At 47.6% G+C, this 24,212-nt stretch overlaps 1 protein-coding gene across 3 annotated transcripts in view; it reads left to right on the top strand.

Annotated features, from left to right (window-relative positions):
- The first annotated feature begins 329 nt into the window (after positions 1 to 329).
- Positions 330 to 24,212, top strand: part of ACP6 (acid phosphatase 6, lysophosphatidic) — a 96,077-nt gene continuing 72,194 nt past the window's right edge. The window contains exons 1-2 of one of the 3 annotated variants that reach the window (XM_073617295.1): positions 330 to 590; positions 13,623 to 13,814. In XM_073617295.1, the coding sequence (XP_073473396.1) occupies positions 588 to 590; positions 13,623 to 13,814 (195 nt within the window). In that variant the 5' untranslated portion in view covers positions 330 to 587. Of the gene's footprint in view, positions 591 to 10,812; positions 11,022 to 13,622; positions 13,815 to 24,212 lie in introns of those variants that run through there. The other 2 variants (XM_073617294.1, XM_073617296.1) reach the window with 2 other exon arrangements.

Genomic DNA, 24,212 nt, shown 5'->3' with positions numbered 1-24,212 from the left:
ATATACAGGAGGGGGAGAGTTAACTATATACAGGAGGGGGGTTAACTATATACGGGAGGGGGGAGGGTTAACTATGTACAGGAGAGGGATGGGTTAACTATATACAGGAGGGGGGTTAACTATTTACAGGAGGGGGTTAACTATTTACAGGAGGGGGGCTTAACTATGTACAGGAGGGGTTACTATGTACAGGGGGGAACTATGTACAGGGGGGATACTATGTAAGGGGGGGGTAACTATGCACAGGATGGTAATTATGTACAGGGGGTAACTAGGGGGAGAGGGGTAACTATGTACAGGGGGGGTAACTATGGCTCTGCCTGGGACACTGATTTAAGTACTGAGGCTGGGAACACTGGTGTAAAGACTGACTCTGCTGGGGGCACCTGATGCAAGGAGGGACTCTGCTGGGGGCACCTGATGCAAGGACAGACTCTGCTGGGGACCCCTGATGCAAGGACGGACTCTGCTGGGGACACCTGATGCAAGGACAGACTCTGCTGGGGGCACCTGATGCAAGGAAGGACTTTGCTGGTGGCAGGCGACGTGGCAGGTGACACGCTCAGAGATCCCACTGATTCGGCATTATGGTGAGTTGAATGATTTCATTTTATATTACAATAGTAATAGTAGAAATAATGCGCTTCAATCACCCTGACACCATAACAATCATGGTGTCGGGATGATTGAAGCGCTAACACCAGGTGTTTGGAGTATCTTTATCTGCTGATTGTTAAACTTTCTAGAATACACATATTTCTATTGTTGTGTAGGATCTGGGGCTGCTGTCCCTTCATTCCTCTCTCCCCCTTTCCCTCTCCATCCCTTATTCATCTCAGACACTAACCACACCCCCTTTGAGCCACGCCCATTTAAGCCACGCCCACTGTTTCACGTAAACCACGCCCATTTTCGCCACAGATTTATTTTGCTAGGCCATGCCTACAAATGCATGCCCCGCCCCCTAATTATTATACGGCTCCGCCTACAGCCAAAAAAGTGTCCCACTTTTTTTTTTGCAATGTTGGCAACTATGCAATCATTGAGCGGTAAGGATATGCAGTAAACTCTAGGAACCAATCAGTGAGCAGTAATAATGTGCAGTAACCTCTAGCAACCAATTAGTGAGCAGAATTGATGTACAGTATACTCTAGCAACCAATCAACAAGCAGAAGTCATGTGCTGTAACCCTCTAGAAAATAAACAGTGAGTCATAATGTGTGCTGTAACCTCTAGCAACCAGTCAGTGAGCGGTAATGATACACTGTAACCTCCGGAAACTAATCACAATCGCTGCCTGATCTGATTCAGTAAACTGATTTTGAGTCTAGCTGCTATTTATTGTATGTCTCAGAGCAGGTGGAGAGTGAACTTACATAAAAGAGGGGGCCCAAAAAAATGTTTGCCCAGGGTCCAGTCTATATTAAAGACGGCCCTGGAAGAATACTTACCAGTTACAAATTGTTCAGCAAAACAGATGCACAGCAAATATAGAAATGCATATAGGAAAGGTTTAATAATAAACAGCGTCCGGAATCTAAGGCTAATATGGAGGCATTTGGACTGATGTCACACTTGGATAGAGTTCTGACATGCTGAGCACCTGTTCTTTTTTTTTCCAGCATGGACATCTGTTCTTTATCTTGTTACTGCGAATGAACTATTGTACCTTGACGCGTCGATACAAAGCACACACCAGAGCCAGCAACCACTCACTTTCCGATTAATAGCCCAGTCAGTGCTAAGTGCATGCTCTGGTGCTTGAAGAAATGAAGTGTATCTAAAGTCATTAGGTTTTCTTTTCATTTTGGATAGAGAACTGAAAGTTTTAAACCCCCGTCACATTTGTTTTCCATCTGTGTCTAATTGGAGAGATTTCTTTTCACTTTTTGCCCAGTGAAGGTCCAGGAAGGGGGATAGGCAGAAGAGGCGGCTGCCTTGGGTTCCTTATTAGAAGGGGTGCAGAAAAGGCAGCACCTGTAGTCTATACCACTGAAGTAGTTCACAGCTCACGGGGGGCACACTTTGGCATTTAACCTTGGGTGCTAAAGGACCTTGTCCAGTAAATGCTTGTAGACACAACAAGATGTGAGAGGCAATCTCTCCACAGTTAGGACTAAAAGAAGTGTCTCCATTGGAGAATTTCCCTTCTATTCCTATTCTTGATGAGAACTCATATCTTTGGATTCTGCCCAACTTTCAATCCCCTTGACACCCGAAGCTTCAACCAAAGCTGATATTTTATTTTTGCATGGCTGCTTGTAAACAGGTTAAAATAGCCAATTAAGTACTGCTCTGGCAGGGAGGGTAGGAGTTAATGCCTTTCCCGGTTCCTTGGTCTTTTGGTGGGTTCTTCTCTGGGTCTGGCCCATCAATCCTGAGATACAGTATCTCACAAAAGTCAGTACACCCCTCACATTTTTGTAAATATTTTATTCTATCTTTTCATGTGACAACACTGAAGAAATGACACTTTGCTACAATGTAAAGTAGTGAGTGTACAGCTTGTATAATTGCTGTCCCCTCAAAATAACTCAACACACAGCCATTAATGTCTAAACCGCTGGCAATTAATGACATTAATAGACATTAATGGCTGTGTGTTGAGTTATTTTGAGGGGACAGCAATTATACAAGCTGTACACTCACTAATTTACATTGTAACAAAGTGTCATTTCTTCAGTGTTGTCACATGAAAAGATATAATAAAATATTTACAAAAATGTGAGGGGCGTACTCACTTTTGTGAGATACTGTATATAATTATGGAACAGTGGTCTGGTACAGGAGGTTCTCACCCGAGAGGTCTCCCCTGAGAAGCAGCCCTTGGAGGAGAGGTTCCCCCCTCTTGAGAGGTCTCCCCCGAGAAGCAGCCCTTGGAGGAGAGGTTCCCCCTTCCTGAGAGGTTTCCCCCCCGAGAAGCAGCCCCCAGGGAAGATGTTCGCCCCTGAGATCCAATGAAGAGGCTACAAGAAGTCCTGAGTAGGGAGCAGAGAGATTCAGGGCCCGTATCAGGTCTGATGCCCATAAGGGAATGAGACGGAGAAGAATACCCGCAGGATGCGCTGCACTTTCTGAATGGTCCCGCAGCTTCCTGGGACCTGGGACGTGTCTCGGGAGGTTGCGGAGTGGGAGCAATTACCTGTCAGAAATAGGTACCCGCTCCCAGAAAAAAGAGAAACGTTTCTAATAGTGATAGAGGAGGGGTAGAGAAGAAGAATACGTGGGACTTTCTTTTTTAAGTGAAGTTCCACTTTACCAACCCAAAAAGTATGCAACTTCTAAATTTACAGAGCCAGGACTCCTGATCTGCATACTTTTTCTGGGTCAGCAACTCAGAAGTAAAAGCCAGAGGACTGATAGAGAGAGGGAGGATTCAATTCAATTTCCTGTTCCAGACAGGGCCGACTCAAACAGATGTACAGTATATAAATATATATTCAGAAATTCTCTTTTAATTGTTGATGTAATGTAGAGTCTCAGTGAGTTCCAGGAAAGTTGTAGAGAAGTCCCGGCTCCCAATCTGACATGTGGCTGTCTATTTCTGTGCAATAATCCCCTGCAGATAAGAATTGCCTGCACACCCACAAATAAATCCCGATTTTGTGGGACATGATCTGACATCATTACATCTGCTGCATTGTACAGTTTTGGCCCCCCTAGGACATCACCCCGGCCTCTGCAAAAATGAACGTAATGTCCCCTCCTGCCCTGTGCAGGCCTCCTGCATCTCTGTAAATAGCACGCATACAACAGCTGTAGCAATAAAAGCCTTCCATGCACCGTGTGTCTGTACTGTGCTAATCACCATCACAGGCTGATCCCTAGATACTACACATCAGGTGAGGAGGCAGTTTGATAGGTTCGGGTTTGACAATGCAGGATTGGTGCTGTTAATTTTTGGAAAAGAGAAAAAGGTCCCACCCCAACTTTCTTGTGCAATGATTAATATTAGTCTGGTTCATTTCATCTATGTGGACTGTACAGAACATCTCCCCCTATGTGATGGAGATGAGAGTAAGGCTGGGTTCGCATATCTGTTGCTGCGGGTTCATGCCTGGGGTCCGGGGCGCTTCTGTTCACCGGTTCAGGTGCGATTCAGGTCTAAATTTTCCCCTGAATTCACACCAGGGACATCAGGGGAGGCAAAAATAAATAAAATGGAGCTTTGAGGGTCATAGCTTGGTGATCTGGGGTCACAGAGACACCAAATTTGGGGGGTATGTAGCCTAAGTCCTACCCCACCACTGGTAAATTTGGGGATCCTACAACCTATGGTTCCAGACATACGGGGCTCCTTGCGCAGCCTGTCAGAAGCTACAAACAGAGCAGCCACTTTAAATACAAGCTGACACACTCTGTTTGCAGCAGACTGAGAGGATGAGTTCACAGTGCCTCTCCTCACTTCTTGTCAGAGGCACTGAGCTCAATGGACAGCTTGGAGTCTTGGACCAATGGTAAAGTACCATTGGTTCCAGCTGTCCAATAAAAATGCTGCAGTGGAGGCACCCCTCTCACTGCAGTGTCATAGAAGGGGCATGTGTCAGAAACCCTGAAATCGGGACAAGACAGAAGTACAGTTAAATCACATCTGTTTAATAATAAAAGTAAAAAGAACAAATGTAGTTAAAACATAGCCAAAGTTCAGTAACCGGAACGGATAGTCAGCCAAGCCAGAAGTCAGGGATCAATGTAGTGGAACAGCAAGCAGGATCTGGAGCCAGAAGGGATGTCAGCAAAGCAAGTCTTGAACAGGATCGCAGGAGATTTCTGTGATTCTGTGAGTTTCTGTGATGTTGACCAAGGCGAAGGCAGAGACCCTCTGGACTGGACGGCTTAAGTAGGCAGGACTGACGAGCAGGATATCAGCAACAGCTGAGTCACTGTGGAGAGAGATGGGAGCTGGCAATTAGACGACAGCTGAGCGGCCAACTTAGAGAAGGAAGGGCTGAGCCCAGCCCTGACAGCATGTGTCTAAAAGACAAATGCTCCCTTCCAGCCCATCCCTCTTAAAGGGGTTGTAAACCCTCATGGTTTTTCACCTTAATGCATTGTATGTTCTGTAGTGCTGCAGCCCCCCAACCCCCCATTTTACTTACCTGAACGCTGTCTTCCTCCAGCCGGGAACGAGCACACCAACTCTAGCTGGTGTCTCATGTCCTGATTGGATAGATTGATAGCAGCGCAGCCATTGACTCCGGCTGCAGTCAATCAATCCAATGACGTGAGCAGCGGGGGGCGGGGCCGAGTCCTGTGAATACATGCAAAAGCAGGGCTTGGGAGCGCGCCCCGCACGGGTGTCCACCAAGGAGAGCGCTTCTCCAACATGGACACCCGATGCGGGGAGGAGCTACCATCGCATACTTGCCAACTGTCACGAATTTCCCAGGACATTCCCGGGATTTAGCCCCCTTTCCCGGATTTAGCCATTCCCGGGAAATGTCCCAGGAAATTCTTATTTTACCGATATTTTTTTTTTCGCCACCGCCGCCCGCCGCTAGAGGTCTGTGGCCGACGGAGACAATGTCGCCATTTTCCCGGAGGCCAAATTACTATTTAGTAATGGCCGGGTGACTGCCAATAGAATTTGAGCTGTGGCAACGCCCACCTCCCGCCCCGCTGCCTTCTGTCTGTGACCTGATGTGGGAAGGGGCGGGGGTGGGCGGCGCCGCAGCTCAATTGCTATTGGCAGCCACCCGGCTATTTTGTCCCATTCTGCACTGCTGGGAATGCCTGATCTGTAAGGAAAGGGGGGGCTCCATTGGGAGATGCCTGGTGTAAGGACAGGATTCTGCTGGGTATGCCTGATGTAAGGGGGGACTCCGCTGCTATGCCTGATGTAGGAGGGGACTCCGCTGCTATGCCTGATGTAGGAGGGGACTCCCCTGCAATGCCTGATGTAAGGGGGGACTCTGCTGCAATGTCTGATGTAAGGGAGGACTCCGCTGCAATGACTGATGTAAGGGGGGACTCCGCTGGCAATGCCTGATGTAAAGAAGGACTCCGCTGCAATGCCTGATGTAAGAGGGGACTCCGCTGGCAATGTCTGATGTAAGGGAGGACTCCGCTGCAATGCCTGATGTAAGGGAGGACTCTGCTGCAATGCCTGATGTAAGGGGGGACTCCGCTGCAATGCCTGATGTAAGGGGGGACTCCGCTGGCAATGCCTGATGTAAGGGGGGACTCTGCTGGCAATGTCTGATGTAAGGGGGGTCTCCGCTGCAATGCCTGATGTAAGGGAGGATTCCGCTGGCAATGTCTGATGTAAGGGGGGACTCCGCTGGCAATGCCTGATGTAAGGGGGACTCCGCTGCTATGCCTGATGTAAGGGGGGACTCAGCTGCAATGCCTGGGGACACCTTATGGCATCTGGTGGCAGGCGACGTGGCAGGCGACGTGGCAGGTGACACGCTCGGGGTTCCCACTGATTCTGCATTATGGTGAGTTAAATAATTTCATTCTATATTACAATGTAATAATAGAAATAATGCACTTCAATCATCCTGACACCATAACAATCATGGTGCCGGGATGTTTGAAGCGCTAACACCAGGTATTTGGAGTATCTTTATCTGCTGATTGTTAAACTTTCTGGAATACACATATTTCTATTGTTGTGTAGGATCTGGGCCTGCTGTCCCTCCATCCCTCTTTCTTTCTCTATTTTTCTTTCTCTCTTTCTTTTTCTTTCTCTCTTTCTTTTTCTTTCTCTCCCTCTTTCTTTCTTTCTTTCTTTCTTTCTTTCTTTCTTTCTTTCTTTCTTTCTTTCTTTCTCCCTCCATTCCTCATTCATCTCATACTACACCCCTTCCGAGCCACGCCCATTTAAGACACGCACACTATTCCGCTCAAACCACGCCCATTTTTCGCTGCATCGCACTTCGCGCGCCGCATTTTTCTGTTACAGTATGCCCCGCCTACAAAAGAATGCCACGCCCCCTAATTATAGCAAGGTTCCGCCTACATGCAAAAAAGTGTCCCAAATTTTATTTTTTGCAATGTTGGCAACTATGCCATTGCCGCTGGGGGACCCTAGAAGAGGTGGATTGGGGCCACTCTGTGCAAAATGAACTGCACAGTGGAGGTAAGTATACCATGTTTGTTATCTAAAAAGAAAAAAAAAAAAAAAAGGGTTTACAACCCCTTTAACTACAAGGAAATATATGTGTTTATGTGTATACGATTTACCCCCAATCCCATGTTTTTCTCACACAGTTAAGAGGGAGAAACTGATTCTGCTGAAAAGGCACTGTTATATTCAAGCCAAATCATATATTTATATACTATATGTTATAACATAATTATTTATCTATTTACTGTGAAATTACTGGTTGGAAGTTATAACTTCAAACTTCAGTAATTTGTCCGTTAAGCCGCCTGCTTAACGGACAAATTACAGATTTTGAAAATATAGTAAATTACCTTAAAAACAATATATAATAATTATTTGTATATGACTTACTGTACTTACAGGCCAATTCTGACTTTTCTTGCCTACATGTAAAAATCATAATTTTTTTGCTAGAAATTTACTTAGAACCCCCAAACATTATATATATATTGTTTTTAGCAGATGCCCCAGGGAATAAAATGGTGGTCGTTGCAACTTTTTATGGCAAACAGTATTTGCGCAGCAATTTTTTTAAACGCATTTTTTTTTTCATGTATAAAAAAAAAAACACTAACGTTAGCCGGACTCTGATACTAGCCAGTGCCTCACCAGCCACTGACCCCACCGCACGTCCCTGATTCACACCTGAAGCAGACCAAAAAACGCACAGGACCCTTTTGGAAACCGCACCGGGGCAGCCCCGGACATGTGTGAACCGCCCCCCTAATCCATCCCTTAATCTACTAGCAGGTTGCTGGGGTTTTTTTTTTTGTTTGTTTTTTTTTAGAAGCACGTGATTCGAGCCTGAGGCTCTAATTGGTCTAAAAAATGGGTGGGCTCCGCCCCGAGCCTACCCAGTTGTGTGACAATAGCGAATGAATATTTACTATTGTCTTCCTAAATCTCCTCCCAGCCAATCAGGAAGCGGGTCCTGAGACCCGTCACCCGATTGGCCGAGAGGAGAAGTGATCCTATTGGGTGCTGAGGTGGGAGGAGATGCAGGGAAGCCACCCCCCGGAGGAAGCGCTGCCTGAGACCTAGATGGGGTAAGTGCGGGGCTGGTGACCGACCGACTGGGGAAGGGGGGGGCCTGTAGCCCAACCAAACTGGGGGGTGGATTGCCGCCGCCCCCCCACCCAGAAAATTTACCACCAGCCGCCACTGCTACTGACCGGAATCAAGCATGCAGAAAGTGAAGTCAGAACTACTAATCTGCACATGGGTATTAAAAGCAGAGGATCAACCTGACAACCAAGCAGGCGGTATTTTCAGAAGCATGTCTTTTATGGTGGCTTTCCATCCAGGACGAGGCAAAACTAAAACTACAAAGTATATTTAAAGGCAAAACTTTGGATAATGTGGAAAGGGTTTACAACCCCTGTCAGGTTTCTATTGCTGTCTGTGCTCCCGTTAGAGAGATTCCCCCTCTCTATTTTTCCTGTTTAGTGTTTCCAGCAAAAGTGAAAGAAAATCCCAAATTTTGGGTTGTCACTAGAACAGGAAGAGAGGGAACTCTTAAAAAGGGAGCACTGAGGATAGGTTCACACAGGGGCGGACTGACCATTGAACCACTTGGGCACTGCCCGAGGGCCCGGGGCCACTAGGGGGCCCCATCAGGGTTGCCAGCCTCGGTAAAACCAGGGACAGTATGTAAAAATCTGTGTTTTTTTTACATCTGTCTCTGAAATATCCCTTACCGACATCCTTTTGGTCTAAAAATCCCGAGATTATAGCTGCCCCACCTCTCCAGGTACCTTCTCAGCCAATAGAAACATGTCTGTGTATACTGTGCGTACATGTATGTGTATACTGTATGATTGTATACTGTGTGTGTGAATACTGTGTGGCCCATAATCTCTGATTGCCTGGGGGGACCCATAATCTACTATTGTAGATTATGGGGCCAAAGGCATTATTAAGCTTTGGTCAGAGCTACACAGTTTGTTTTTATCTACAGGCCTTACTTATCTGCATAGGCAGTTTTATGGTAAAGGTGAACATTGCCTTTAACCCCTTTGCAAGCCGAATGACAGCTACAGCACGGCCGCACTTTGCCGGGAAGCCGTCATATGCCTGCGGCGTGGTGTGCATCAGCAGTGATCTGTGATCGCTGCGTCCTTCGGATGCAGCTGATCATAGATTGGGGTAAAGAGCCAATCACGGAAGCTCTTTACCACGTGATCAGCTATGTCCAATCAAAGCTGATCACAGATGTAAACAGGACTTGCCAGTTATCGGCAGTTCTCCCCTCACGCTGACAGCGCATGAGGATAGGAGAGCCGAAAACCAGCAAATCCACACAGGGGACCTCTGCATTGACAATCATTAGTGTCTTGATTATCAGTACAGCCCCAACAGTGCTGCCAATCAGTGCCCATCAGTGATGCCTGTCAATGCTGCCTATCAGTCCCGCCTATCACTGCCACCTATCAGTTCCCTTATCATTGCTGCATATCAGTGCAGCCTCATCAGTGCCCATCAGTGCCGCTTATTATTGCCGCCTATCAGTGCCCATCAGTTGCAGCCTATCAGTGACCATCAGTGATGCCTGTCAGCCCGTCTATCATTGCCGCCTATCAGTGCCACATATTAGTGCAGCCTATCAATGCCCATCAGTGATGCCTGTCAGCCCGCATATCATTGCCACCTATCATTGCCGCCTATCAGTGCCACATATCAGTGCAGCCTATCAGTGCCCATCAGTGATGCCTATCAGCCTGCATATCATTGCCACCTATCATTGCCGCCTATCAGTGCAGCCTATCAGTGCCCATCAGTGATGCCTATCAGCCCGCATATTATTGCCACCTATCATTGCTGCCTATCAGTGCCACATATCAGTGCAGCCTATCAGTGCCGATCAGTGATGCCTGTCAGCCCGCCTATCATTGCCGCCTATCAGTGCCCATCAGTGCCGCCTATTATTGCCGCATATCAGTGCTCATTGGTTGCAGCCTATCAGTGACCATCAGTGATGCCTGTCAGCCCGCCTATCATTGCCGCCTATCAGTACCACATATCAGTGCCCATCAGTGATGCCCATCAGCCCGCATATCATTGCCACCTATCAGTGCCACATATCAGTGCAGCCTCATCAGAGCACATCAGTGAAGGAGAAAAATTACTTATTTACAACATTTTATAACAAAGACTAAGAAAAAATTCTTTTTTTCAAAAGTTTCGGTCTTTTTACGTTTGTTTAGCAAAAGATATAAAACCCAGCTGTGGTTAAATACCACCAAAAGAATTCTCTATCTGTCTCTAAAAGACAAAATGATAAAAGTTTTGTTTGTGTACAGTGTTGCATGACAGCGTAATTGTCATTCAAAGTGTGACCGCGCTGAAAGCTGAAAATTGGCCTGGGCAGGAAGGGGGTAAAAGTGCCCTTTTAAAGCAGCATCCCTGAGGAATTTTTTTGTTTGTTTGTTTTTGTAACCATTGAGAATTCCAGGCTCAACCAACTCCTCCAAGAAACCTCCCAGGGCCGAGTATCCTTATGTAACCAGGACCCGCATATACACAGGATGCAAAATCTCCATAGTGATATATATGCAGTGTCACCCATCAATGCTGGCTCACAGAAAATGGCGGCGCCGTAGACCGCTCTGTACCAAACAACAAAAAAACAAAAACTAGTCGCGGGCTCTAGCGAGCAGAGCGCGGCGCACCTTTGGAGAGCGAGGGTGCGCGGTGCATTGTGGGGGAGGCAGTGCACCTGGTAGAACGAGTCCATTCAGAGGCGCTGTACTGAGCCGCTCGCGGAACTACATTACCCACAATGCCCCGAGAGTCGCCTCCAGCTGTCAGAGTCCACTGATTGGTAGAGTGTGGTGGCGGTGTTTGTGCAGTGTGTGTGAGGATTCGGGGATCACCCGGACAGAAGCTCCCTGCGCAGGCTGGACTCCGGATGTAGGTTTGGGAGAGGATTCCTTCTATTCATTCCCTTCCTGGGTTATGGCAGCACCTTGGCTCCCCTTGTTCTTTCCCTTCTCCGTCCTGCTGTCTGTATTGAGGATTTCAGAGTGTCTGTCACTTCCCTTCTCACCATTTAGCTGGCCTGTGCCCCACTGGGGAGATTCCACTTCACTTCCTGTTCAGGAGACACAACAGGAAGTGAGGGGCAAGTCCCCTTTTAGGTGTCCCCTAACCTTCTGCCCCGGTGACACGGCATTTTCGATTTCCCCCGCTCCCTTTAGTCCCAACTGACCACCGTCATCAAATACTGGGAATCTCCCTAATGGGGACATGGACATCAGTGAACACCCAGCAGGGGGTCTAACCCTTCCTCAGACTATCCAAACCTTATATAAAAATCCAGGCTTTAGATACACTAAAGGTGAAGCTTTATTTGTGTTTTGGATAGAGAGGAGAGGGGATTAGACCCCCTGTCAGGTTTTTATTGCGGTCTGTGCCCCCCTTTTAGGGAGATTCATCGCCATCTATTTGTCCTGTTAATGGTTGTCACCGAGACTGAACGAAAAATCCCCAAATTGTGGGTTGTCACCAGAACAGGAAGAGAGGGGAAATCTTCCAACAGGGACACCGGTCCCCATTTTTAGTTTTGGATAGAGAGGAGAGGGGATTAGACCCCCTGTCAGGTTTTTATTGCTGTCTGTGCTCCCCTATTAGGGAGATTTATCGCTCTCTATTTGTCCTGTTAATGGTTATCACCGAGAGTGAACGAAAAATCCCAATATTGTGGGTTGTCACCAGAACAGAAAGAGAGGGCAAATCTTCCAATGGGGGCACCGGTCCGGCCCTTCCCTAGCTTCGGAGTTATTTTCCCCTCACTTCCTGTTTTTGGCTATTGGACAGGAAGTGAAGGGAAATCTCCGCAGTGGGACACAGATGTAAAAAGAAAAAAAACTTACAGGAGGTATAACCCCCCCCCCCCCCTAATTTATCTAAAATGGGGGGGGGTGTTGCCTAAAGTTCTACTTTAAAGGGGTTGTAAAGTCTGACTTTTTTTTAATCTTAATGCATTAAGATATAAAAGCCTTCGGTGTGCAGCCCCCCCTAATACTTACCTGAGCCCCATCTCCATCCAGCAATGTTGTAGAAGAGGCTCGGCTGCCCGGAACTCTCCCTCCTGATTGGCTGAGGCACAGCAGCGGTGCCATTGGCTAGCTTACGTTGCTTGACAGCAGTGGGAGCCAATCAGGGGAGAGAGGGGGCGGGTCAGGGCTCTGTGTCTGAATGGACACACAGAGGGGCGGCTCGGCTCGGGTGCCCCCATATCAAGCTGCTTGCTGCGGGGGGCACTCGACAGGAGGGAGGAGCCAGGAACAACGAAGAGGGCCCCTGAGAAGAGGAGGATCCGGGGGCCGCTCTGTGTAAATCCACTGCACAGGGCAGGTAAGTAGAAAATGTTTGTTATTTTTAATTGAAAAAGAAAACGAGACTTTAGTATCACTTTAATCCGGTGGATGGAAATCTGGAGATCTTTCTCCTGAAGATGATTGAGCTCATGAATGGGCACCATAGCTCTGGATTCCCAGATCTTAGAAGGGATTTCTTCTAACTTCCTGTTTCAGCTCTGGGACAGGAAGTGATTGGAAATCTTCTCCAGTGACACATGACCCGGCTCTGTGTCCTCTCCTCCGTCATCGGCTTCCAGCGTGCAGCTCCTTCCCCTCCTCCTAGGCGTCCAATAGGATCGCCCTGTCCTTTCAGCCAATTGGGTGACGGGTCTCCAAAACCCGCTCTCTGATTGGCCTAGGGAGGAGGATCAGTGTTAGAAGGGATATCTTCTAACTTCCTGTTTCAGCTCTGGGACAGGAAGTGATTGGAAATCTTCTTCGATGACACATGACCCAGCTCCGTGTCCTCTCCTCCGTCGGCGGCTTCCAGCGTGCAGCTCCTTCCCCTCCTCCTAGGCGTCCAATAGGATCGCCCTGTCCTTTCAGCCAATTGGGTGATGGGTCTCCAAAACCCGTCTTCCTGATTGGCCCAGGGAGGAGGATCAGTGTTTACAATGGCGAATATTCATTGGCTGTTGTAACACACCTGGGTGGGCTCCAGTCGTATTCTCTGCGCCCTGAGCCCACCCTATTTTGAAGCCTATTAGAGCCCCCCCCATTATTGTAATTCATGCATCTAGAGTCCTGCAAGGGGCCGGACACATGGATAGGGGGAGGCGGCGATGGATGGGGGGAGGGCGGTGCCTGTGCGCCCTTATTGGCCCGCCCCTGGGTTATAGAGAAAGTGGTCCAGGGATATGCAAATAGTGGACCTCCAGCTGTTACAAAACTACAAGTCCCATCATGCCTCTGACTCTGGGTGTCATGCTTGTGGCTGTCAAGAGTCTTCCTATGCCTCATGGGAGTTGTAGTTCTGCAACAGCTGGAGGTGCGCTAATTGCATATCCCTGTGTTATATGAACACATGGAAAATGTTTGATACCTAACTACATGTCATCCAGTATATCCAGACGTTGGGTCTCGGTGGTTGGTGGAGATTTATGTTGGGGCACTGAGTGACGGTCTTTTTCTTTCCTTTGCTGCCCCCTAGAGGCACAGGATGAGTGTGTGGGTTCGCACTGGACTCTTGGGATCCACCATGTATTGTATGCACAGGAAGCGGAGCGTGTTAGCCGAGATGAAGAGGGATGTCGTGAGCCCGGAGTATGAGCTGAAACTGGTGCAAGTGGTGTTTCGGCACGGGGCCCGGACCCCTCTCAAGCCCATTCCTCACAATCAGCAGGTAAGGAGTGGAGGGGCCAACTTGTGTTAAAGAGAACCTGTCAGGATATAAATACGGAACTCGCCACGGCTGACTTGTTTTTAACCACATAAGGACCGAGCCTCTTTCTGAGATTTGTTGTTTACAAGTTAAAAACTGTTTTTTTTTTGCTAGAAAATTATTTAGAACCCCCAAACATTATACATTTTTTCTAACACCCTAGAGAATAAAATGACGGTCGTTGCAATACTTTCTGTCACACCATAATTGCGCAGCGGTCTTACAAGCGCACTTTTTTTGGAAAAAAATACACTTTTTTGAGTTAAAAAATAAGACAACATTAAAGTTGGCCCAATTTTTTTTATAGTGTGAAAGATAATGTTACGCCGAGTAAATTGATACCCAACATGTCATGCTTCAAAATTGCGCCCGCTCGTGGAATGGCGACAAACTGTGACCCTTAAAAATCTCCATAGGCGACGTTTAAAAAACTTCTGCAGGTTGCATGTTTTAAGTTACAGAGGAGGTCTAGGGCTAGAATTATTGCTCTCGTTCTACCGATTGCGGCGATACCTCACATGTGTGGTTTGAACACCGTTTTCATATGCGGGCGCTACTCACGTATGCGTTCGCTTCTGCACGCGACACCAACATGTCAGAAATAAATTCAAAAACAGAATCACTGAGTTGGGAAAAGGATCACCCCCCTTGTGTCAGTATTTTGTTGGACCACCTTTTGCTTTAATCCTAGCTTTCAGTCTGTTAGGATTTGTCTCTACTAACTTTGCACATCTAGACTTTGCAATATTTGCCCATTCTTCTTTGCAGAACTGCTCAAGTCCAGTTAAATTTGATGGTGACCGTTTATGGACTGCAGTCTTCAAGTCATTCCACAGATTTTCAATGGGGTTTAAGTCTGTGCTCTGACTAGGCCATGCAAGGACATTCACCTTTTTCTCCTTCAACCACTGTGTGGTCATTGTTACTGTGTGCTTTGGGTCATTGTCATGTTGGAAGGTAAACCTTCTTCCCATTGACAACTTTCTGGCAGAGGGCAGATTTTCCTCAAGAATTTGGTATTTTGCCCCATCCATTTTTCCTTCTATCCTGACAAGTGCTCCAGTCCCTGCTGCAGAGAAACACCCCCATAACAGGATACTACCACCCCCCCCACGACAGGATACTACCACCCCCCCACGACAGGATACTACCACCCCCCCACAACAGGATACTACCACCCCCCCACGACAGGATACTATAGAGAAACACCCCCATAACAGGATACTACCACCCCCCCACAACAGGATACTACCACCCCCCCACAACAGGATACTACCACCCCCCCACAACAGGATACTACCACCCCCCCACGACAGGATACTACCACCCCCCCCCCACGACAGGATACTACCACCCCCCCCCACGACAGGATACTACCACCCCCCCCGACAGGATACTACCACCCCCCCACGACAGGATACTACTACCACCCCCCCCACGACAGGATACTACCACCCCCCCCACGACAGGATACCACCACCCCCCCCACGACAGGATACCACCACCCCCCCCACGACAGGATACTACCACCCCCCCACGACAGGATACTACCACCCCCCCCACGACAGGATACTACCACCCCCCCACGACAGGATACTACCACCCCCCCCCACGACAGGATACTACCACCCCCCCCACGACAGGATACTACCACCCCCCCCACGACAGGATACTACCACCCCCCCCACGACAGGATACCACCACCCCCCCCACGACAGGATACTACCACCCCCCCCACGACAGGATACTACCACCCCCCCCACGACAGGATACTACCACCCCCCCCCCACGACAGGATACTACCACCCCCCCCCACGACAGGATACTACCACCCCCCCCACGACAGGATACTACCACCCCCCCCACGACAGGATACTACCACCCCCCCCACGACAGGATACTACCACCCCCCCCACGACAGGATACTACTACCACCCCCCCCACGACAGGATACTACCACCCCCCCACGACAGGATACTACCACCCCCCCACGACAGGATACTACCACCCCCCCACGACAGGATACTACCACCCCCCCCTCACGACAGGATACTATCACCCCCCCCTCACGACAGGATACTACCACCCCCCCTCACGACAGGATACTACCACCCCCCCCCACGACAGGATACTACCACCCCCCCCACGACAGGATACTACCACCCCCCCCACGACAGGATACTACTACCACCCCCCCCCACGACAGGATACTACTACCACCCCCCCCCACGACAGGATACTACTACCACCCCCCCCCACGACAGGATACTACCACCCCCCCACGACAGGATACTACCACCCCCCCCACGACAGGATACTACCACCCCCCCCACGACAGGATACTACCACCCCCCCCCACGACAGGATACTACCACCCCCCCCCACGACAGGATACTACCACCCCCCCCACGACAGGATACTACCACCCCCCCCCACGACAGGATACTACCACCCCCCCCACGACAGGATACTACCACCCCACAACCACCCCCCAGGACAAGATAATACCACCCGCCACAACAGGATAATACCACCTCCATGGTTTACTGTAGGAATGGTAATATTTGGATGATGACCTGTATTGGATTTCCTCCAGAATTATCGTTTGATCTTAAGGCCAAATAATTGAATTTTAGTCTCATCTGACCATAACACCTTTTTCCATGTGGCCTTGGAATCTTCAAGGTGCATTTTGGAAGAGCTCAGTGGATACTGAATGTGGCCTTTCTTGAGGAGTGACTTTTTTTTCTTGCAACCTTCCCATCCACGCCCCATTTGTGGAGACTTTGTGATATTGTTGTCACATGCACACAATGACCACTCTTTGTCATCAATTCCTGCAACTGCTTCAAAGTTGCTGTAGACTCTCTGACCAGTTTCCTCCCGCCTCCTTCATCCAGTTTGGAGCGACGTCCTGATCCAGGGAGGGTCTGTGTTCTTCCAAATACCTTCCACTTCTTAATAATAGACTTCACTGTGCTTCTGGGTTTTACTAGAGGGATGCCTGCAGCCAGAGGCATCACCTCAGTACCGTTTTTTTTAGAACTGGTGGTCGGTTTTCAAGTGATAACAACCAATGCAGCTTATGAGCCGCTCGGCTGTTATCACAAGCAACGGGAGGGGATGTCAACCCCCCCCCCCCCCCTCCTCGCCGCCTTCCGCCGCTCTGTCTGGCTCTCCTATCCCACCGGGAGACTCGAGCTACCAGCCGGCATGTCCGCCGGCTGGCCGGAGTCCAGAACAAAGCCGGAATTGGCTTTGATCGTGTCTCCGCTGTACTAACCCGTCAGCAGCGTCACTTCTGGTTTACTCGGCAGCCAACTGCGCCGATTAAAAAAAAAAAAAAAATCAGAGGTATTCAAAAACACCGATGTTGGCGTTTTTAATACTTTGAAGTGCAGAGGAGGAGCTTGGGGTCTTTTAGATGATTTGTTTTCTTCAGTTGCACTACCAGGGACTGAAATGCTCCAGGAAAGCTCTTTTCATGCTGAGCTAATCAAAATGACCACATCTGATCACAGTTAGGTCAAATGGCTTTGTGTGCCATTGAGAAGGTGATTAGCTACACCTGATTGAGTTTACAAATCATTCTGTGATTCTGTTTTTGAATTTTTTTTTTTTCTGACATGTTGGTGTTCTATCTTTCACTTGGATGTTATAAGTCGAACTGAGTGCATATAGAGGGATAAAACAAAAACTGTGTCTGTCTTCATTTCAGGATGCAAAGCAACAAAATGTGATTATTTTAAAGGGGGGGGGGGGTCCTTTTGTATACAGTACACCCTGTATATTTGAAAATAGGCCATCTGTACATCAGGATTGATCAATCTCATTTCTTGAGGCCCTAAAATGCCAGGACAGTACAGATATCCCCCAAATTACCCTTTTTTTTTTTTTTTTTTTTTTTTTTTTTTTTTTTGGAAGAAGACAGTCCAAGAGATTTAGTAAGAGGCATAGTGAGCTTTTTGAAGAAATTAAATAATTAATGGTCACCAGTGCAGTACAGGATCATCATACGACTGGTGTGGCAGTGATCAGATATACTGACTGGTGACAGTATGTGGGGGGAAAAAAATTACATTTTTTAAACTTCTTTTTTTTTTTTTTTTTTTTTTTTTTTTTTACATTTTGTTTTTCTTTGTTTATTTTTTACATACCGTCACCATAGGGATTTTCTTTAACACTCATAATGCTTATTACAGTGATGATCACTGTTATAAGCAATAGTTTTAACTGTCATAAATGCTTCCACGGTGCTCAGTAACCGGCCGCTCACGGATTGCTATGACCAATCATAGTGATCACATAATTACATGTAAGCAAAACTGTCATGAATGGATTCCATTCATGACTGCTTACTATTGTGATGCTGTGATTGGCTACAGCTAATCACATGGTTCAGGGTATCATGTGATAGCTGCGGGTCAGTATAGGTGGTGGTGGGGGGGGATCGAGTATGTGTACGAGTAGTTAGGCTTTGCCTGTAATTCTTCTGTCCTACATTTACACGGCCGTGTGGATGTGGATAGTTTTCTGCATTCAGAGACATTTACAGAGGGGAAAATAATTATTTGATCCCCTGCAGATTTTGTAAGTTTACCCACTTACAAAGAATTATATAGTTTTATAATTTTTATCATAGGTGTATTTTAAATGATAGAGACAGAATATCAACCAAAAATCCAGAAAAAAAATACGATACAAATGTTATAAATTGAGTTGCAGTTCAGTGAATAAAATAAGTATTTAATCCCCAAGCAAAACATGACTTAGTACTTGGTGGAGAAACCCTTGTTGGGAAGCACAGAGGTCAGACATTTCTTGTAGTTGGTTACCAGGTTTACACACATCTCAGGAGGGATTTTGGTCCACTTTTCATTATAGATCTTCTCTAAATCCTTTAAGGCCCCTTTCACACTGGGGCGGTGGGGGCGTCCGCAGTACAACAGCGCTATTTTTAGCGCTGCTGTACCGTCGTTCTTGTAGCTGTTTTCGGCCGCTAGCGGTGCGGTTTTAACCCCTGCTGGCGGCCGAAAAAGGGTTAAAATCACTCGTACAGCGTGGCTATTGCTGCGGTATAGCCGCGCTGCCCCATTGATTTCAATGGGCAGGAGCGGTTTAGGAGCGGTGAATACACTGCTCCTTCACCGCTCCAAAGAAGCGGTTTGCAGGACTTTTTTCACCGTCCTGCCAGCACACCGCTTCAGTGTGAAAGCACTCGGGCTTTCACACTGAACAAACAGCGGAGGCTGTTTAGGGGCGGTTTGCAGGCGGTATTTTTAGCGCAATACCGTCTGCAAACCGCCTCAGTGTGAAAGGGGCCTAAGGTTTCTTGGGTGTCAACTTGTACCTTTAGCAGAGAAACAGCCCCAAAGCATAATGTTTCCACCTCCGTGCTTGACTGTAAGGATGGTGTTCTTAGGGTCATAGTCAGCATTTTTCTCCCTCCAAACACAGCAAGTCGAGTTAATGCCAAAGAGCTCAATTTTGGTCTCATCTGACCACAGCACTTTCTCACAATCCTTCTCTGAATCATTTAGATGTTCATTGGCAAACTTCAGACGGTCCTGTACATGTGCTTTCTTGAGGAGGGGGACCTTGCGGGCGCTGCAGGATTTCAATCCATGGCGGCGTATTGTGTTACCAATGGTTTGTTGGGTGACTGTGGTCCCAACTGCCTTGAGATCATTCACAAGCTCCTCCCATGTAGTTCTGGGCTGATCTCTCACTTTTTTCATGATCATCCTTACCCCATGAGGCCAAATCTTGCATGGAGATCCAGACTGAGAGAATTTGGTGGTTTGATTTGTATTTCTTCCATTAGCGAATAATCGCTCCAACAGTTGTCTCCTCACCAAGCTTCTTGCTGATGGTCTTGTAGCCCATTCCAGCCTTGTGCAGGTCTACAATCTTGTCCCTGACAGCCTTTGACAGCTCTTTGGTCTTGCCCATGATGGTGGTTTTGAATGTAAGAAAGAGATTTTGTGGACAGGTGTCTTTTTTTTTATACACACGCGTTTTCATTAGGAGCATCTTCTTAAGCCCCATACACACGGGCAGAATGTTGAGACATTTGCAGGTATAAAAAAAATCTTGGCCGACATTCTGCCCATGTGTATGTCAGTCTGTCCGTCAGAAGCCATTCGGCTGACTTCTGTCAGACCTGCATGCTGGAAAACCTGCAGATGACCGATTCCCGGTCAGCGCTCTCAGCCAATGGAAGAGTGCACTGATAGGAGTGTTCTGACAGCCCCTGTAAGAACACAACAGCTCTGTGGGGGAGATCCCTGAACTAACCTCACATGGTTAGAACAGCGGCTCCCGAGCGGAGCTGTCAGTTTTTTTTTTTTCATGGGTTGCATGAAAAAAAAAATGTAGTGTGTACCAGGCTTTAAATTGACAGGACTGATCTGTGTACCACATGAGCACCTACTATAGGCAGTCTGTGGGAGCCAGAATTATAGTTGGTTGGTAGGGGATCAAATACTTATTTTACTCACTGAACTGCAACTCAATTTATAACATTTGTATCGTATGTGTTCTGATTTTTGGTTGATATTCTGTCTCTATCATTTAAAATACACCTATGATAAAAATGATAGAACCTTCATTTCTTTGTAAGTGGGCAAACTTACATAATCTGCAGGGGATAAGAAATGATTTTCCCGCTACTAGATGTCGCCTCCGGATGCAGAAACTCTGTGCTATGGCTGCATACAAACTGGCTGAGTAGCTGTGGCCAGAATTTTGCAGAGACACCAACCCTGGATTGCACACTGTTTGTGTCCAGGGTTGGTCGCAGCCTCTATTCGCATGTAACCACTCAGGGGAGCGTTTACATGCACACAGCAGCAGTACTCGCTATTGATTTGCGCGAAATCTGACAGCCACCACTGACCGCTTGCAGTGTTTTAGAACCACAGGCAAGACTCCACTAATTCTCCATGGTGGCTGTCCCTGTGCGGCTGTGTGGATGGAGCCTAACTTTTTAAAGTGGACCTGTGCTCAGTCTATGCAGGGCAAATCAACAGGTTCTCTTTCCTGCCCCCCCTTTCCTTCATTTACTCACCTTCTTTTTGCTCTGCTGCTCACTTGTTGGCTGGCCTGTACTTTTAGGTATTGGAGCCTGTGACTCCATGTGACAGAGCTGGTGCTTGTTGATTGGTCCTATGCTGTCACATGGGGGTTAGTGAGAGTCCTCAACCCTCTGTAAGCTCTGATTTAGTTTGGCTCAGAGCTTAAGGGGGCCATAGATGGATCGAAATTCAGCTGGTTCAGCAGGGGCTGGACAAATTTTGATCCATGTATGGCCGGTGTCAGCAGCCCGCCGATTGCGGGCCACCCGTCGACCGCAGGTAGACCAGGAAAAGGTCAGTGCCGTGGCCCGCCGCCTTCTTTCTCTGCCCTCAGCCTTCCTTGCCTTCTGTCCTCCTCTCACCCCCACCCCCTCCGCTGCTGTCATCGGTGAACAGCGGGGAGTGAGAGCCAGCACAGATCAGGACGGAGTAACTTTTCAACTTAACTTGCAGGTGATTAGTTGCTAGATCCTAAGCAACCAATTACCATCTTTTTAATATGAAAAGTTACTCTTCCAGCTCCCGCCCCGTCCAGAACTATGCTGCCTCTCGGTCTCCTGTGCAGTCTGCACTGGTAGGATGCTATGGGAAGGAAGGGGGGAAAAGGACACTACTGTGGGTGATGTGAAGGGCCACCCAATAGCAGTGTCCTCTACCACCCTTCACAACATCCCCCCCCCCCCCCCCCCAAATCCCTGCATTGTGCGCGTAACTCACTCCCGATCCCTGCATTGTGTGCGTAACTCACTCCCGATCCCTGCATTGTGTGCGTAACTCACTCCCGATCCCTGCATTGTGTGCGTAACTCACTCCCGATCCCTGCATTGTGTGCGTAACTCACTCCCGATCCCTGCATTGTGTGCGTAACTCACTCCCGATCCCTGCATTGTGTGCGTAACTCACTCCCGATCCCTGCATTGTGTGCGTAACTCACTCCCGATCCCTGCATTGTGTGCGTAACTCACTCCCGATCCCTGCATTGTGTGCGTAACGCACTCCCTGCATTCTCTTGTAATACTTTTTTTTTTTTGTTTGTGTCCACTGCATTTGTGATCTACATTTAGTGTTCACAATGTATCATCACCCACAGTAGATCACAAAGGCAGTGCGTTTTGAACACGATGCAGAAAACACACATGGAACATGCCTTTCTGGCGTCGCGTTCTGGTGTGAACTGGCCCTAACAGGACACTGTGCCCGGTGATCTTTGACCTCATCAGTGTTGTTCAAGTAGATCTCCATCTCTCTAAGGTTGCCTACACCTGATGTATGTCCATTCCCGCTTGACAGAAGTCAATGTAACAATTGATATCTGTCCAATGGGACTACTGGAAAACTTTTTTTGATCAGCATTTTGATGGTGGGGAAGTCTCACTGCTGTCAGAAAAAAATGGCACAGCGGGGCGGAGTCCTCTATCCACCATGCTTGTGTGGATGGGGGGGGGATTCCTTTTCCTTTTCCTTTTTCCTTTTCCTTTTTCCTTTTCCTTTTCCTTTTCCTTTTCCTTTTCCTTTTCCTTTTCCTTTCCTTCCTTTCTTCCTCCCCCCCCATATTTGGTGCTGCAGGGGTCGCTTTTAAAGTGAACCTGTTGCTTATGGGTTCACATCAGGCCTCGTTCATACTAAAGTGTACATATGTGAGGGCGACGTTTGCCTGCACAGATGTTCCATCCACATGTAGGCAGTGCCATTCATGTCAAATGAGATGAAGCAGCTGCACAGACACAGCCGCTGCTCCCAATTCGACATCTGTGTGGATGCGGGTCCCTGAATACAGACAGCGTAAGATTGGGGACACACACCTGCATGGATGTCAAACTAGGAGCAACAATTGTGGGCGTGGAAAACGCTGCCCTCACACGGATGTACGCTTTATTACGCCTGTGTGAATGAGGCCTTAGGTGAGGTGAGAATGACAACAGCAATGGTGCCTTCAAAAACAAGTCAAGCATGGCGGTAGAAATCTATACAGATCAAGGCCGTTCAGTTCCTTTATAGCCCTCGGCTCATTAACTTTCACTGGAAAGCCAAAAAGTTAAGGGCTGTGTATGGTCTGAGCTCTTACCTGACACCAGGCGTGCTGAGACATGCTGATTATTAGAGGAGATACTGCCGTCCATATTACCAAGACGGCTGTAGCAGCACTTCCACTAACGAACTCAGCATGGCTGATCACAGATAAGGGCTCAGACTACATACACCTCCTGGTTATAATGTGATATTGCAGATGAGGTTTTTGGCAATATTTGATGATTTCACATATTCACGTCGAAGTATTGTGCCTGCATAGAATGCTTGATTTATATTAGAGAATAAATATTATCAGAAATCTAAAATGCCTCTAAATAGCTTTTCTCAGACTTCTGTCTGCATACTAGTCCAGGGTATACAAGGCAAGGGACCTCACAGTCCTGGAATGGTATAGGTCCCGTAAATCAGAGAAGAGCGCCATCTATATGAGGCTTCTCAGAGATTTGCTCTGTGATCGGTTCTTTTTAATGTCCCTTTAATGAGCACAGATGTGGTTTTATATCACCATCTAGTGGTTATAGAGGAGATTCTTTTTTCAGCAAGAAGTCTGAGCCCCAGTTCACACTGCCGCGACTTGTCATGCGACTTGAGAGTTTAACCACTTCAGCCCCGGAAGGATTTACCCCCCCCCCCCCCTTCCTGACCAGGCCCTTTTTTGCGATACGGCACTGCGTTGCTTTAACCGTCGATTGCGCGGTCGTGCGGCGTTGCACCCTAACAAAATTGACGTCCTTTTTTACCCACAAATAGAGCTTTCTTTTGGTGGTATTTGATCACCTGCGGTTTTTAATTTTTGCGCTATAAACAAGAAAAAAGCGAACATTTTGAAAAAAAAAGCAATATTTTTTTTACATTTTGCTATAATAAACATCCCAAAAAACATGTATAAAAAAACTAATTTCTTCCTCAGTTTAGGCCGATTTGTATTGTTCTACTTATTTTTGGTAAAAAAAAAAAAAAAAAAACAAAAAAAAAAATGCAAAAAGCGTATATTGATTGGTTTGCGCAAAAGTTATCGTGTCTACAAAAAAGGGGATAGATTTAAGGCATTTTTTTTTTTTTATTAGTAATGGCAGCAATCTGCGATTTTTATCGTGATTGCGGCAGACACTTTTGACACTATTTTGGGACCATTGGCATTGATACAGCGATCAGTGCTATAAAAATGTACTGATTACTGAGTAAATGTCACTGGCAGGGAAGGGGTTAAACACTAGGGGGCGATCAAGGGGTTAAGTGTGTTCCCTGGGTG

Source organism: Aquarana catesbeiana, linkage group LG02 (assembly GCF_042186555.1).
Source record: "Aquarana catesbeiana isolate 2022-GZ linkage group LG02, ASM4218655v1, whole genome shotgun sequence".
Classification (NCBI taxonomy): Eukaryota; Metazoa; Chordata; class Amphibia; order Anura; family Ranidae; genus Aquarana; species Aquarana catesbeiana.
The sequence above is the reverse complement of the archived record's forward strand: the minus strand, read 5'-3'. Positions and strand labels throughout refer to the sequence as shown.